The sequence below is a fragment of the Triturus cristatus genome, chromosome 2_1 (assembly GCF_964204655.1).
Source record: "Triturus cristatus chromosome 2_1, aTriCri1.1, whole genome shotgun sequence".
Taxonomy (NCBI): Eukaryota; Metazoa; Chordata; class Amphibia; order Caudata; family Salamandridae; genus Triturus; species Triturus cristatus.
In genome coordinates, this window is record NC_140581.1 from 1,157,571,946 (window position 1) to 1,157,585,810 (window position 13,865).

At 44.7% G+C, this 13,865-nt stretch overlaps 1 protein-coding gene across 4 annotated transcripts in view; it reads left to right on the forward strand.

Moving 5' to 3' along the window:
• Nucleotides 1–13,865, forward strand: part of TMOD1 (tropomodulin 1) — a 497,118-nt gene that overhangs the window by 336,827 nt on the left and 146,426 nt on the right. For all 4 annotated transcript variants that reach the window (XM_085636597.1, XM_085636598.1, XM_085636599.1 and 1 more), the window contains exon 4: nucleotides 1,049–1,168. In XM_085636597.1, coding sequence (XP_085492723.1) covers nucleotides 1,049–1,168 — 120 coding nt within the window. The remainder of the gene's footprint in view (nucleotides 1–1,048; nucleotides 1,169–13,865) is intronic.

A 13,865-nucleotide genomic window follows, 5' to 3' on the forward strand; every position in this document is an offset into this window, starting at 1 on the left:
GCAACGCCAAAATACAACTTTTACTGTGGAGTTTTTTTTAAACTTTGTTTAAAGGGTAGAAGTTAAGAGTTTAAGATGTGTTTCCGGCGAAGAATGTGCTCTGAAGTGGCTGCCATGCGTTATCTGATGTAGGGTTGAACATGCTTATAAATGTTATTATAAATCTCTCATATAGCCTATAATTGTTTCCGGGTTACCACTAGGTCCCAATTGTAATAGGGTTCAATTGAGGTAGCATAGCCAAACATTCCCACAGGATCTGAGCATAACTGTGCGGCTGACGTCTGCGATGAGGAGCTCCAAGGTGAGTTTTGGCGTTGTGTAAGGTTAGCTACCGGATATGAATCTGAAAATAAGACTTACTGGCTACAAACTGTTACCGCTTTCTAGACCCCACCATGGATGTCATAGCTCGTCACCGGTGTCTCCGCCTGGTAGAACAAAGACCTGCTGCATTGAGGAATTAGAAATTTTACATGTCACAGGTTTACCTCTAAGTTTTCCATACAGCAGCTCATTTTATTTAGGGATCGATAGAAGTCCCTTTTGTATTGTTCTTGGAAAGGTAGGAAAAAAGTAAATTTTATTGTTTGCGCTTAAACTGAAGGATTTCCAGGCGATTGGTTATTTATATGGTGCGAACATACCTTAACTTTTCTTATTTTTGTCTCCATGTATAAAAGACTAGTTCACTTGGAGAAATCTCTTTGCTTACAGGAATAGGTTATTTAGGGCAATTTCTAAACTGTTTTAACTCTTAATTGTAACATTTTGGTCATTGGGAATGTTAGTAAATTAGTACTATTGGTAAAATCTGCGCGAATACCCTTTGTTTCCATTATATCCCTAACGCTTGAGTCTAAATTACCCTGTAAATGTAAAATTGCATATTTACACTTTAATGTAACTATGTAGAGAAATACAGGAGCAGTTAAGTGCCCACTACTCAAGACTAGTTCAGCTCTTTTCCCTGGAGTGGCCTGGGTACTAGTCGCCGCCAACCAGGAGGAAGTTGGGGTTCACCCTGTCCTTTTGGTTCTGTTTTCAGGTAAGGCCTGGATCCCCAAACAGCCGCCAGTCGACCCAGTGTTTGAAAATGTGACTCTGGAGCCAGAACTGGAGGAAGCCCTGGCCAATGCGTCCGACGCAGAGCTCTGTGACATTGCAGGTAGGATTCTTTACATTAACTTTCCATCATGCTTTTACAACGCTGTGCCCGTTTCAAAAAAATAAAAAGGAGATAACAGCAATTTGTCCAAGTACTTAGGGGAAAATGCTGTTACATTTGAAAGGGACTTATGAAGTAGCTGAGTCAGCTCCAGTCCTCATTCTTGTGAGAGCCTCGTGCCCTCCTCCCACGACAAGGCTTCAAAGAAGGTCATCCTCCTCTTCGACCTAACTACGCATGCGCTTCTGTTCCACTGCTGTGACCGAGGACGTCTTTCTGCTGACGTTTCAAAATGAAAAGGCTTTTTGGCAAACAGAACCATACTTTGAAAAAAACATTCAGTGACAATAACCAGGCGATTAAGGTCCAATCTATACTATGGTACTCTGTGTTACAAAGTATAATCAGAAAATTAACACAATTACCATTTTTAGTATTCTTTCATGAGGATAAAATAGGTAGAACATAAAAGTAATACAATGATTCAGAAATCTGCAACGCATTGTTTAGCTTAATGTTTGTGCAGGCTTGGAATAGTTACAATTCGGAGAATAATGCGAAAATTCTAAGTACTACTGAGCATAATTTCTTACTGGTTATCAATACAAAAGCCCCAACAAGTTGTTTTGCCTACAAGCAATATATTTAATTTCAGATTGCTGTACAAGACTGTTAGAAATGGCATTTCTGGTTGGCTAAGGCTTGCGCCAAAGCCAGGCAGAAACCACCACTCTAGTCAGGGCAAGGGAGTTACACGCTGAAGGTAACCCTTGCTCACCCCCTTGGTAGCTTGGCACGAGCAGTCAGGCTTATCCCAGAGGCAATGTGTAAAGCGTTTGCGCACCACACACACACAGCAGCAACCCACTAGGCACACTACAAAAGAAACTCCACACAAGGTTATATCAAAAATAGCCTTTATAGTATAATAAACACATAGAATAGTAATCACATAATATACACCGTGCCAACTGGCACTAGGCAATATTTACAGGGGATTATATACACCTGACAGGGTTAATTGGGCCACTGTCAGAACCATCACAAGTTCACATGATAAATGTCGAACATATCATAAACTTAGAACACAATCAGTAATTACTGGTAAACACTGTACTTAGTATCATCTCCTGCAACATAAATCATATTATGTAAGCAGCATCACATTAGGCGTGAAATACATTCTGCGCCAACCTCACCAGCATAAACACATTATGCAATCATCTCATAAATCTAAACGCATTAGATAATAACCTCACAGCATAAATACATTATGCAATCATCTCAAAAGTCTAAACGCATTAGACAATACCCTCACAGCATAAATACATTATGCAATCATCTCATAAGTCTAAACGCATTAGACAATAACCTCACAGCATGAATACATTATGCGGTAGCACATAAACAGAACTCTTAGATTATGGAATAACCACCTAACTATAAATACTAGAGGCATAAATCACTGTGCATAAATCACATTTCCCAGCACCACATAAATCACAGTAGGGCCTGGCGCCCTATCAATCTCCCACAGTTCCCCTGGCCAACTGGCCTTCTCAGACGGCTCAAATGCCCTATGTCCAAATGTCAGGGCGGCTGCCAATGCAGCAATATCCAAAAGCACGCAATTGCGCTGGGGCAGAGCAGTGTATCTCACTCCTATCTCATACAAAAATGCCCCCAAAGAACTGTTGGCCTAACCATTGCAGATGACGCTAATTGCCGTGCAGCTGTGATGCAAAGACGGCCTGGCACCACTGTGCCTCCTCTGTCCCACTCAGAGACTTCCAAAACACATGCCCATCGTTGCAGCTGCCCACTGTCAGGCGGGGCAGCTGTGACCCTAACCACAAAGAGACCCGGCACCACGGTGCCCTCTGGGCCCCAACGGGGCTTTTAAATAAACTTGCCCCCATGATGGAGCGGCCCGCTGCCAGGCGGGGCCGCTCAGAATCCACCAGCACTGGTAATGTGCCAGGACGGCACCACCATAATGAAGGAGCCCCCCCACTCACCGGGACTGCGGCCGGACACCTCCGGTGTCTTCTCTCAGCATGCGTGCATCAGGAGAGCCCCCACTCTTTGGGGACTCTCTCTCCTCCGGCGCTTCTCTTCGCCCGGTCCCCCTTCTGGGACAGGGACTTCTACGTGGAGTCTGCTAGGCTCCGGACGGGCGAACCCAAGACGAGGAGGGGGGTGGAAATGGAGCCCGCAAGGCTCCCTTCTTTCCTCACTTCACCAGGGCCCCCTCCTGGGACCCGGGACTTCGCATCAGAGCTCGTGGAGGTGGGGTAGGCTACCGTCCTCCTCTAGGCCCGCCGCCGAGTTTCACCTCGCTTCCGGCCATAGGCTCCGCCCCAGGCCAGGCAAACACACCTGACTTCCGGTTTTGGTGCTTCTCGGGCCGCGGCGGTGATTTATCTCGGGCAGTACGGGGTAGGCTCCCGTTTTAGACACAGCATAAGCGGGGTGGGCACCCGCATTTTAAAATAATCATAAAGCGGGGTGGGCTCCCGCTCGATTCCAGCAATTTTGGGGGAATCCCTACGCTGGGGATTCCCTCAGGGCAGCAAGCGGCTCGGCGCTGTGAAGCTCTAGTGCTCCTCCAGGAGCCGAATTTCAGCGCTCACAGGGCGCAAGAGCCATAAAAGGTCCTTAGAGATGAAGAGGCAATGATGGGCCCAGGGAGGCAAGCCCTCATGGCGGTTCCTCCTGGGCCCCAGCAGCTGCACGCCTCAGCAGCATCAGGAACATCACCCAAGCACTGAACAGAACATTTTCATGGGGTCACAGCCCCAGTATTTATACCACTTCCCTCCTTTGTTTGCAGCGCAGGGCTTGGGGAACCAGATGCAACTGGTTCAGGGGGGATTTGGCGCACTTTGTTTTCGAAGTTCCTCTTCCCCTTTGTCAGGTGGGGGATAGGTGATCAGACACACCACAGGGAGCGGAGCCAGCATTGTACAGGCTGGGCACAGTCCTATTCAGAGTCAGGGGATTACTCCTCCCACTACTCCCAGCACAGGTTTCCCATTCAGCCTAGTGCCGACTCACCCTGCCCCTCCTGGAGCCACACACCTCCCAGCCCCTGTCATTCACAAGCCAGACATGCCATTCACATCAGGCAGGCAGACACATAGCTCACCGAAATGGCAATTTCTAAAAGTGGCATTTCCCAACTAGCTATAATAAATCTGCACCAACCATTGCGCTGCATTTATTATTACAATTCCATACATACTAAACTCGACCACTCTGCTCCTCCCATTCCAGAAATTACCACTGACACACTTAATCAGGGAATCCCCAATGCATTCCTATGGGAGTGCAGGCCAACCTTACTAATGTAACACAGAGAGCGCACTCACTTTTCACAGTGCTAAAGTGCCCAGAGGATTAAAACCACCAACACCATGTCAGAGAAAAGGCAAAAAGTTTAGGGGTGAACCTGCCAAAAGGGCCAAGTCCAACACAACCCCTTCCAGCCAAAACGCAGGGTAGACCAATCACTACCTTGATGGGCTTCCCTGCTTTGGGCGATAGAACACGGACGTGGGCCCGCACTGCAGGGACACCCTCCGGTTCTACGCCACTCTGAACCCATTTGGTTCCCTCTGTAAAAAAAACTCTCAGGCCCAACTAGGCTACCCCATTGGTACTTCCTAGCTGTCCATGGCCAGGACCAGGCCCTAGGCCATCCAGAGATCTCTGGCCCTTGCCAATCCACAGAGTGGGGGGCAGTAACCTCTGGCACATAATAGCCATTCTCAACTCTCCCTCTCAGTGTAGTTCCAAACTGTCACTGATTCTTCCACCTGGGGTTCCGCACTCTCCTCCTATGAGAGGCAACCTCCGAACACAACTCTTCCACCAGTTCAGGACCTCCCTCCAGCAACTGGTCTACCCACCTGGGATCTAACCCCTCAGGCTGCACCGGGGTCAGTGGCGAGGACTCCCTCCCTCTGCACACCCTTCCAGAGCACTGCACCCTACCAACTGAAGTGGTACCCCTAGAAGGCAAAACCGGTCAGGACACTGATTACAGTTGTCCTTCCCTCCAGGTCAGGCATACCTTGAACCAGGCCTCCCAACCCAGGGACGGAACCCTGTGGCTGAGCACCCGCCTGGTGCACCAGGACTTCTTGGGGAGCACGCATGCCCCCCCCAGAGGGTAACACACCTCTCATGTGTTGTGTGACAGTCTGCTTGGCGCAGATCTCGTGACCTCCTGTCCATCTGACAGTGCGTGAAGATCTCCCAGGACAGAAGTGGCGTTACCATGGTCACTGCTAGGAGACTCAGCCCTTATGGCTGGCCCCTGACCCACTGGTTCCTCCACTGGGGACATTTTCCCCCTCTCACCCCTCAATCTGGACTTCTGCACCCTCCACTTAGGAGTGGCACTGCCAGCCACCAGAACCACTGGAGTCCTGCTTACAGACACTCCACGTTCTCTAGACACTGGGAGATCCCCCTCAAATGACCCACTGGTACAGCCTAGGCCCCCAACCTGGTGTTCACCTAAGGAACCATCAGGCCCTGAGACTGGGTTTCGGGCACCTTGGGACACGCAGCCCCACACTCACTCCTTCTCCGCAGAGACAGGACGTGAGCCCCTACACCCCTCCCACTACACTGGGACCTAGCTGGGCTACTCTGAACCTCTTCCACCATGCAGGTCCGGAAGATACCTAAGCCACTCCTTTGAGGATCACTCCCAAATGCTTCCACAGATCCTCTAACACGCAGCCAGATGTCTGCCTCCCGTGTAAGCTCCCTGGGTTCAGAGAACTCACACCCAATCATTCAGTGCAACACACCACTCATCCACATACACCCCCCAAGACTGGTGAGACCGTATCTTACTGCCCCAGAATCTCAACCTGTCCCCCTCTTAACCAGGAACCAGGTACTATCCTCTGGGAACTGGGACTGGGACTTCCTCCACTGGATCCCACCCTACTGGGGAATCCAGAAAACTAAAACTGCACCCAGGGGATTATCTACCCTCCAGAGCTAGTGTCTCCTTGCCAATTAATTAACCACTGCAGGCCAACCCCACAACACTCAGCATAGGGGCAGTCTCCTCCTTCAGATTCTCTGGTTTCTGTCCTTGGCAGGACCCCCAACTCATAGTGCAACAAGAAAACACATTTCCAAAAAAGAACACTTTTAAGGAGAAAACAAAATCAGCAACAATAATCCCCAAACTTGTGATTATCTAAATGTAGAGTTTGTAGTGCAACCAGCTGTCGCTGCGGTCCTGCGCAAACACAAGTCCTATCCTCACCGCTGACCACCAAAGTTAGAGTGGTGGTCTCTGCCTGGCTGTGGCGCAAGCCTTAGCCAACCAGAGATCCCATTTCTAACAAAGACAAGCTAAATGAGTAAATCCAACTGAGCTGCCAATTCTCCTTATGTCACGTGTGACACATTTGGCTAGTCTTCACTCCTTACCAAGAGCACGGGGTTAAATGTCCCAGCATAACCAGGGTTGGTGGCTGAAAAGCCTGTACTTGCTGATGGTGGCCACACTTGATACTGGGACACCTGGCAAATAAGTTTAAGCTGTCAGATTCAAGGCAAATAAATGACTACCTTCCTACCCCGGCAATTCCTAGAACAGACTCTTTTCTAAGGAGGCATGATTTACCAATTAGTTGTGTGATAGTTAGGAATTGGGAGGAGATTGAGCAAATGGCAGCCTATGGAACCTGCTCCCAAAAGGCACAAGGTCGTATCCTGACTGATCCTAGCATTTTAGCCCACACATTTTGGCATTCTTGAACATGCAGTTTGTTAGACCTGACAACCTTAGGGTTGTCTCCCCCCTAACATTTTGCCTATCTCTTCCACTTTTCTGACCTCGTTTTTGCTGGCTATAGGACTCTGTGCACTCTACCACTGCAAGAAACGTCATTGACAATGCGGGCTTAACCACACGTGACGTTTTCATACGAGCAGAACAACGCTTGCCTTAACCATGCATATGCAGGTAGGGAGGGAGAGGAACAGGAAGGATTGGGACAGGAAGGACCGGGACGCGGCTTGTTAAGTAAGGCTGGGGCCAAGAGGTGGGTAGGTAAGGGTAGTTTTTAGGGCTGTGGGTAGGTTTTAGGGCTGGTGGCCGAGTTTTAGGCTCAGGGCGGCATGGAGGGGCAGTTTTCAGGGCTGAGGGGCCAGTTTTAGCGCTCAGGGTGGGAGAAGCTGGGGTGAGCTCTTTATCATGCATATGCCTTTACCAATCATGCCTTTACAATGAAATTCATTGTAAAGGCATGCCTGTGAAAGATGCAATTGTTGTTAAGACCGCATTGTTAATGCATGCATGGTTTAGGGAGTCGTTGTTCCGTCATAAAACCTACCACTGCTGACCAGTTATAAAGTGCTTGCACTCTCACTCCTAAATAATATTGGCTCATCCCTAATTGGCATATTTAATTTACGTATAAGTCCCAAGTGGAGTGCACTACATGTGCCCAGGGCCTGTAAATTAAATGCTACTAGTGGGACTGCAGCACTTAATGTACCGCTCACTTAAGTAGCCCTCTAACCATGGTTCAGGCCTGCCATTGCAGAGCCTGTGTCTGTAGTTTACACTGCCTTTACAGCCTGACAAAATAGACCTCTTGCCAGGCCCAAACTATTCCTTTTTGTACATATAAGTCACCCCTAACATAAGCCCTGGACAACCCACAGGGCAGGGTGCATTGTATTTAAAAGGCAGTACATGTACTTTTAAGTTTTACATGTCCTGGTAGTGAAATTTGTTTGTCACTACTGCAAGGCCTATCTCCCCGCAGGATAACATTGGGATTACCTTATTACACTTTTTAAGTGTAATTCCTAATTGTGAAGAGACAGACTTTTCAAACTCGGTGTCTCTGGAATCACAATTTAAAATCGCAATTTATGGTGAAGTTAGATTTTCAACTGCAAACCTGAAAATGCCTCTTTTAGAAAGTTAGCTGACATTAACGGCCAAGCGTGCACTCTAGTTAACCTCTTAATCCAACTGAACCTGATCTGCTATGATTATTCTGTGATTATTCTTTCTTGGTGTGCAATACCTGAAGTGGTTCTACCCGGCCACTATGTCATGTAAGAGAATAAAACTAGAGCAATGTGTTCTAGTCAGGATTTGCACAACCTAATACACTCAGAAGTGAGTATGCATTAACAATTAATTCACTCCTAAATTACTTAATAGAGAAAAACAACTGAAATAACTCTACAATGCATAAACAACATGCTGTAGGTACAATTTCAAATCTTCAAATGGTGAAAAACAAATGTGATCTCGTTCTTCTTGATATGATTCTTTTTATTGGCGCTTCTGATAAAGTTCCAAGTTCAAAATGAAATGAATTCCAAAAAGTCCATGTGATAAATCGAAAACAGTAAAATCGAACTCTTGCTTCAATCCCAATGCATTTTGGGTGGTATCATCACCCTTCTTCAGGGGCAATCTACAAATAAAATTAATCACTTTCAAAAAGTTGCTACAGCCAAAATTGTTAACTCTAAACTCAAATAATGAAACTGGTAAAGCAAGGCCCATTAATTTCCAGGAGGATTGAAAGCTACCACATGAGTCAATAGGAAGTTGATAATTGGCCACTGGAGTGAAGTTAGTGCACTGAAAGTCAAAGCCCGAGCGCACAAAGGACCAAGGAATGCCGCCTCACCAAGTGCACAACACGTTAGAAATCAGTGTACTCCGTACCCTTCAAAAAGCGATATCTACCTATTAAAAACGCCAATGCAAACCTGGGTCTAAACCCAGGGCTGTTTTCCTACCAAAATGATACTGCCCTGATAAATAAAAATAAAAATGAATATAATCTAATCGTGTCCATGTAGTACCAATAAATTAGACTCAGTGCAGAACCGAATAGTGGTAAGCACTCACCGACCGTCGAGGACGCCGACAATATCAAGCTTGCTGCTTCTTAACAATGGAGAATGCAGTTTCTGATAACGTGCTGTCAATCTGGTATCAAACCCATAAAAAGACTCAACTCTGGGGAAATCCAGAACACCGTGGATATGTGTTGAAAAAGTACATGAAAAAATGTGGGGTGAATTAAAAGGATGCGTGAAGCTATCCCGAGTCTAACTTCATTCTTGTTATGAAAAAACCTAGCCTGAATTTACTTACGGTGCGCGTCTCGAAAATATCACTTCTCTCCAAGCGTCTGAATGGAATCACCTGGTTACTGCTGCCGGTATAAAAATCCGCTCGGCTGCTACCAACGGCTACGTGCTACGTCAGTGTCACGAAAATAAAAATAAAAAACGGCCTATGTGAGATGTCTCTTACACAAAATAGCGTCGGCCATATTAGTACAGAGTGTTGTTTAGTGAAAATCAAAGGAATTGTAAGACACGTAAAATGTATGTCTCAGTGCACTAAGATACCATGAAAATGTTGCTCTTAAAAAGGTGAAAAGTTAATAAAGTGAGAAATAGAAAAGTGAAAAATAGAAAAATAAAAAAGTAAACCAATGACAATTTGTGTCACAGAGCCTATGGCTACGAACATTCCTGTTGTCTAGTGAAGGATACTACATCAACTCGAAAACAGAAATTCACTATGTTGCAACCAAGACGAGATGTTGACGATGTGAAAGGTGACATGTACAACTCATCCCACCTTATAAAAACGTGTGTAGTTTGTACATGTATTGATTAGCTAAATTGTAATGGGGCAATGTCATACCACTTGCCTTCATGGCTGTCACATTGCTAGAATGGTGTTATAATGTATGAGAATCCCACTGTACAATTGAAGTTAACAATCAATACATTGTGTAACCCTTGTTGATGAATTTGATGAATAAAGCTTCAATTCATGTAGTATAACACTGTTAGAAACTGGCTGGATGACATCACTCTGTTCATAACTACAAACAATGAACAGATTCAAAACAGTAAAAAAGGCAAATACTAGACAGATGCACCACATTCCTTAAATTGCCCCACTATATACATTGCTATACTGAATTCACAAATTCAAACCAGTGGTATTAAGATTAAAAATACATGCAAGGCAGGTGAAACAAGCTATCTGGACAAAGAATCAAAACGGTGATGCTAAAAGATAAATAACGATGCGGTACTGTGAGTGGCTACTAAGGACTTTTGCGAGTACCAGGGGTGGCCTTCTCCCCTGACTCGACTACAACATATGAGCAATCCAATGTCACAAACTTCTGTCCTATAGAAAACAAGATAACTCCAAACGGTCATTCAAACCTTTAGGCTTCATGGTGTCGAGATGCCTGATCCAAAATGTTTCCCTCTCGGTGAGCGCAAGGTACGGAAGTTCAGGCGTGACACTATTGATTATAGGCTTGACGAGGTATATTCCTGGGCTGAGGTATATGCGCAGAAACGCACGTACCAAAAACCCGGTAATGCCTCATCTGAAGAGAGTGTAGCTTCTATCAGTGATACTCGTTTAAACAGACCACCAGTACCATCTACAGTTGGTCCCACATTTTCAGAAGCTCCATCCACCTCGGGTACCAAGGTTTCTTTTTTGGAAACCAGTCCAGCCACCAACAATCCACCAATGGGACAACCTACATCCGAGTCAGGCATCACAAAACCCGTAGAGGTAGTGGAAAGCTTAAACAAACCAGCTCAGGCAGGAGACAGAAAAAGCACTAGTGGTGAACATCTCGTCTGCTACCTTGTCGAGAGCACAGATAGCGATACTTAACAAGGGAACTTCCTTTGTGCCTACATTTCACACCACACCATTCCACACAGAAATAGAACTTTATAAGTTCATGAGGAAGCTCAGATTACGATATTTTTTCTCTAATCAGAATTCTATGAGCACAGCATGTTCAGATTTGGAATACACGGAATTTAAACCTAAAAGCACCTTCATTTCCCCTGCATCTCACAAGGTTCTTGATACTTTTGAGACTCTAGTGAAAAGAGATCTTTCACTTTTACCTACTCCATCCAAAAAGTACCACAATCTAACACCTTCGGACAAAAGAGCTCTCAAAACTTTGAGAAACAATGAGTCATTAGTGTACCTCCCAGCTGATAAGGGGGGTGCCTTGGTTATCATGGACCGCAACTTTTACGAGACCAAAGTGAATGAGATGCTATCTGACGAGTCCACATACATACCACTCAATCGGGACCCTACCTCTGAATTTCAAGCAACCTTGTTACACATATTGACGCACGCCAAGGACATGGGTTGGATCAACACTAAGACATTAGATTTTCTGTACATGAAGTTTCCACGTAGGCCATTCATATACATGTTACCTAAAATTCACAAAAATCTTCAGAATCCTCCATTCCGTCCCATAGTGTCAGGTTGTAATTCCATTCATGATCCTTTGGGCCACTACCTGGATACTTTCTTGCAACCTTTTGTGCAATCAGGACCCACTTACGTGCAGGACACAACTCATTTTTTGAAGCTACTAGATGATCTCATTTTACCCGTCGGAGAAACAATATGGTTAGGCACAGTGGATGTAGTATCCCTATACACTTCTATACCTCATGCTGAGGGTATTGAAGCCATTCAGAGGGCCCTGCTACAGCAGGGGGATATTCCTGCCAATAAAGTTTTTCTCCTTGAACTATTACAGTTCTGCCTCTTTAACAGCTATTTTAAATGGAAGGAGAGCTATTTCCTTCAAACCAATGGTACATCCATGGGTTTTTCGGGGGCTCCCAGCTATGCAAACATCTTCATGATGAAGTTTGAACGGGAGTATGTTCTGAACGACACATCATGGACTGACCGTCTCATCATATACCGTAGGTATATTAATGATATCTTCATTATGTGGCGTGGAGAGAGACAAGATCTTGAGAGAAAGTTCATTGCACTCAATGAACTTAACCCCAGGATACAGTTCACATTTACTTTAGACAGACATTCAATTTCATATTTGGATGTAAGCATTGAACTACAGGATTCTAAGATTACCACTAAGATTTTTTTTAAATCCACTGATCGGAATAACACATTACTTTACAACAGATTCACCCGGCATCTTTGAAAAGACATCTGCCTTTTTCTCAATTTTTGAGAATTAAATGCATTACTTACGATCCAGCACAACTGGCAGTAACTCTTGAAAATACTAAACAAGATTTTTTGACACGGGGGTATCCGAGAGACATTGTGGAAGATTCAGTAGCCAGATTATAGGGGTTCCCGAGATCAGTACTTTTGGAAAAGAGAGTGAAACCACCAGAGAAAAGGGAAGTTTTTGTCTCTACCTTCTCGACCCAATCTCCTGCTATTAAAAAAGTCAAACAGAGCCCGACTTTGGCAATCTTTTCAACGACAGACCGATTTTTGCATATAAGCGGTCCAGCAAACTCAAAGAGTTGGTAAAGAAACGAGATACCCAAGAATCTCAACAACACAAAGGCATGATGAGATGTTACAATTGTTCTCATTGCAATAATGTGATTACTGGTACACACATTGCACACCCTTGGTCAGGCAAACAGATTAGACTTAATTTTTCAGCCAATTGCAATACACACAACGTCATTTACATAATACGGTGCCCGTGTGGCCTGTATTATGTTGGGAAGACCGAAAGGTCTTTACGTACACGCATCACAGAGCACAAAAGTAGGGTTCGTACTAGAACACTGAGCTCCCCTCTTGCTAACCATTGGGTAGAAGCACATCACACCATAGCACAACTTAGATTCAGTGCGATAGAAGTTGTCCAGGAACATCAGGACAGGGATATGTCTAAGTTTATCACCCAGAGGGAAACATTTTGGATCAGGCATCTGGACACCATGAAGCCTAAAGGTTTGAATGACCGTTTTGAGTTATCAGGGAGGAAGGCCACCCCTGGTACTCGCAAAAGTCCTTAGTAGCCACTCACAGTACCGCATCGTTATTTATCTTTTAGCATCACCGTTTTGATTCTTTGTCCAGATAGCTTGTTTAACCTGCCTTGTATGTATTTTTATTTCAATACCACTGGTTTGAATTTGTGAATTCAGTATAGCAATGTATATAGTGGAGCAATTTAAGGAATGTGTTGCATCTGTCTAGTATTTGCCTTTTTTACTGTTTTGAATCTGTTAATTTTTTGTAGTTATGAACAGAGTGATGTCATCCAGCCAGTTTCTAACAGTGTTATACTACATGAATTGAAGCTTTATTCATCAAATTCATCAACAAGGGTTACACAATGTATTGATTGTTAACTTCAATTGTACAGTGGGATTCTCATACATTATAACACCATTCTAGCAATGTGTCAGCCATGAAGGCAAGTGGTATGACATTCCCCCATTACAATTTAGCTAATCAATATATGTACAAACTACACACACTTTTATAAGGTGGGATGAGTTAATATCGTTATGTTATTTCAGTGGTACTCCAGCACCTGACATTAGCAAATGATCCAGACATTAATGATGAATATTGGAGTCATCTTATATTTAATACTTAAAGCAGGAAATCTGTTACACGAGTTGCAAATTCTACAATTGTTAAACATCATGATCTTAGTATTGTGATTCCTGTGTAACTAAAGTATTTTTATTGTACATGTCACCTTTCGCATCGTCAACATCGATTGCAACACAGTGAATTTCTGTTTTCTAGTTGATGTAGTTTCCTTCACTAGACAACAGGACTGTTCGTACCCATAGGCTCTGTGACACAAAT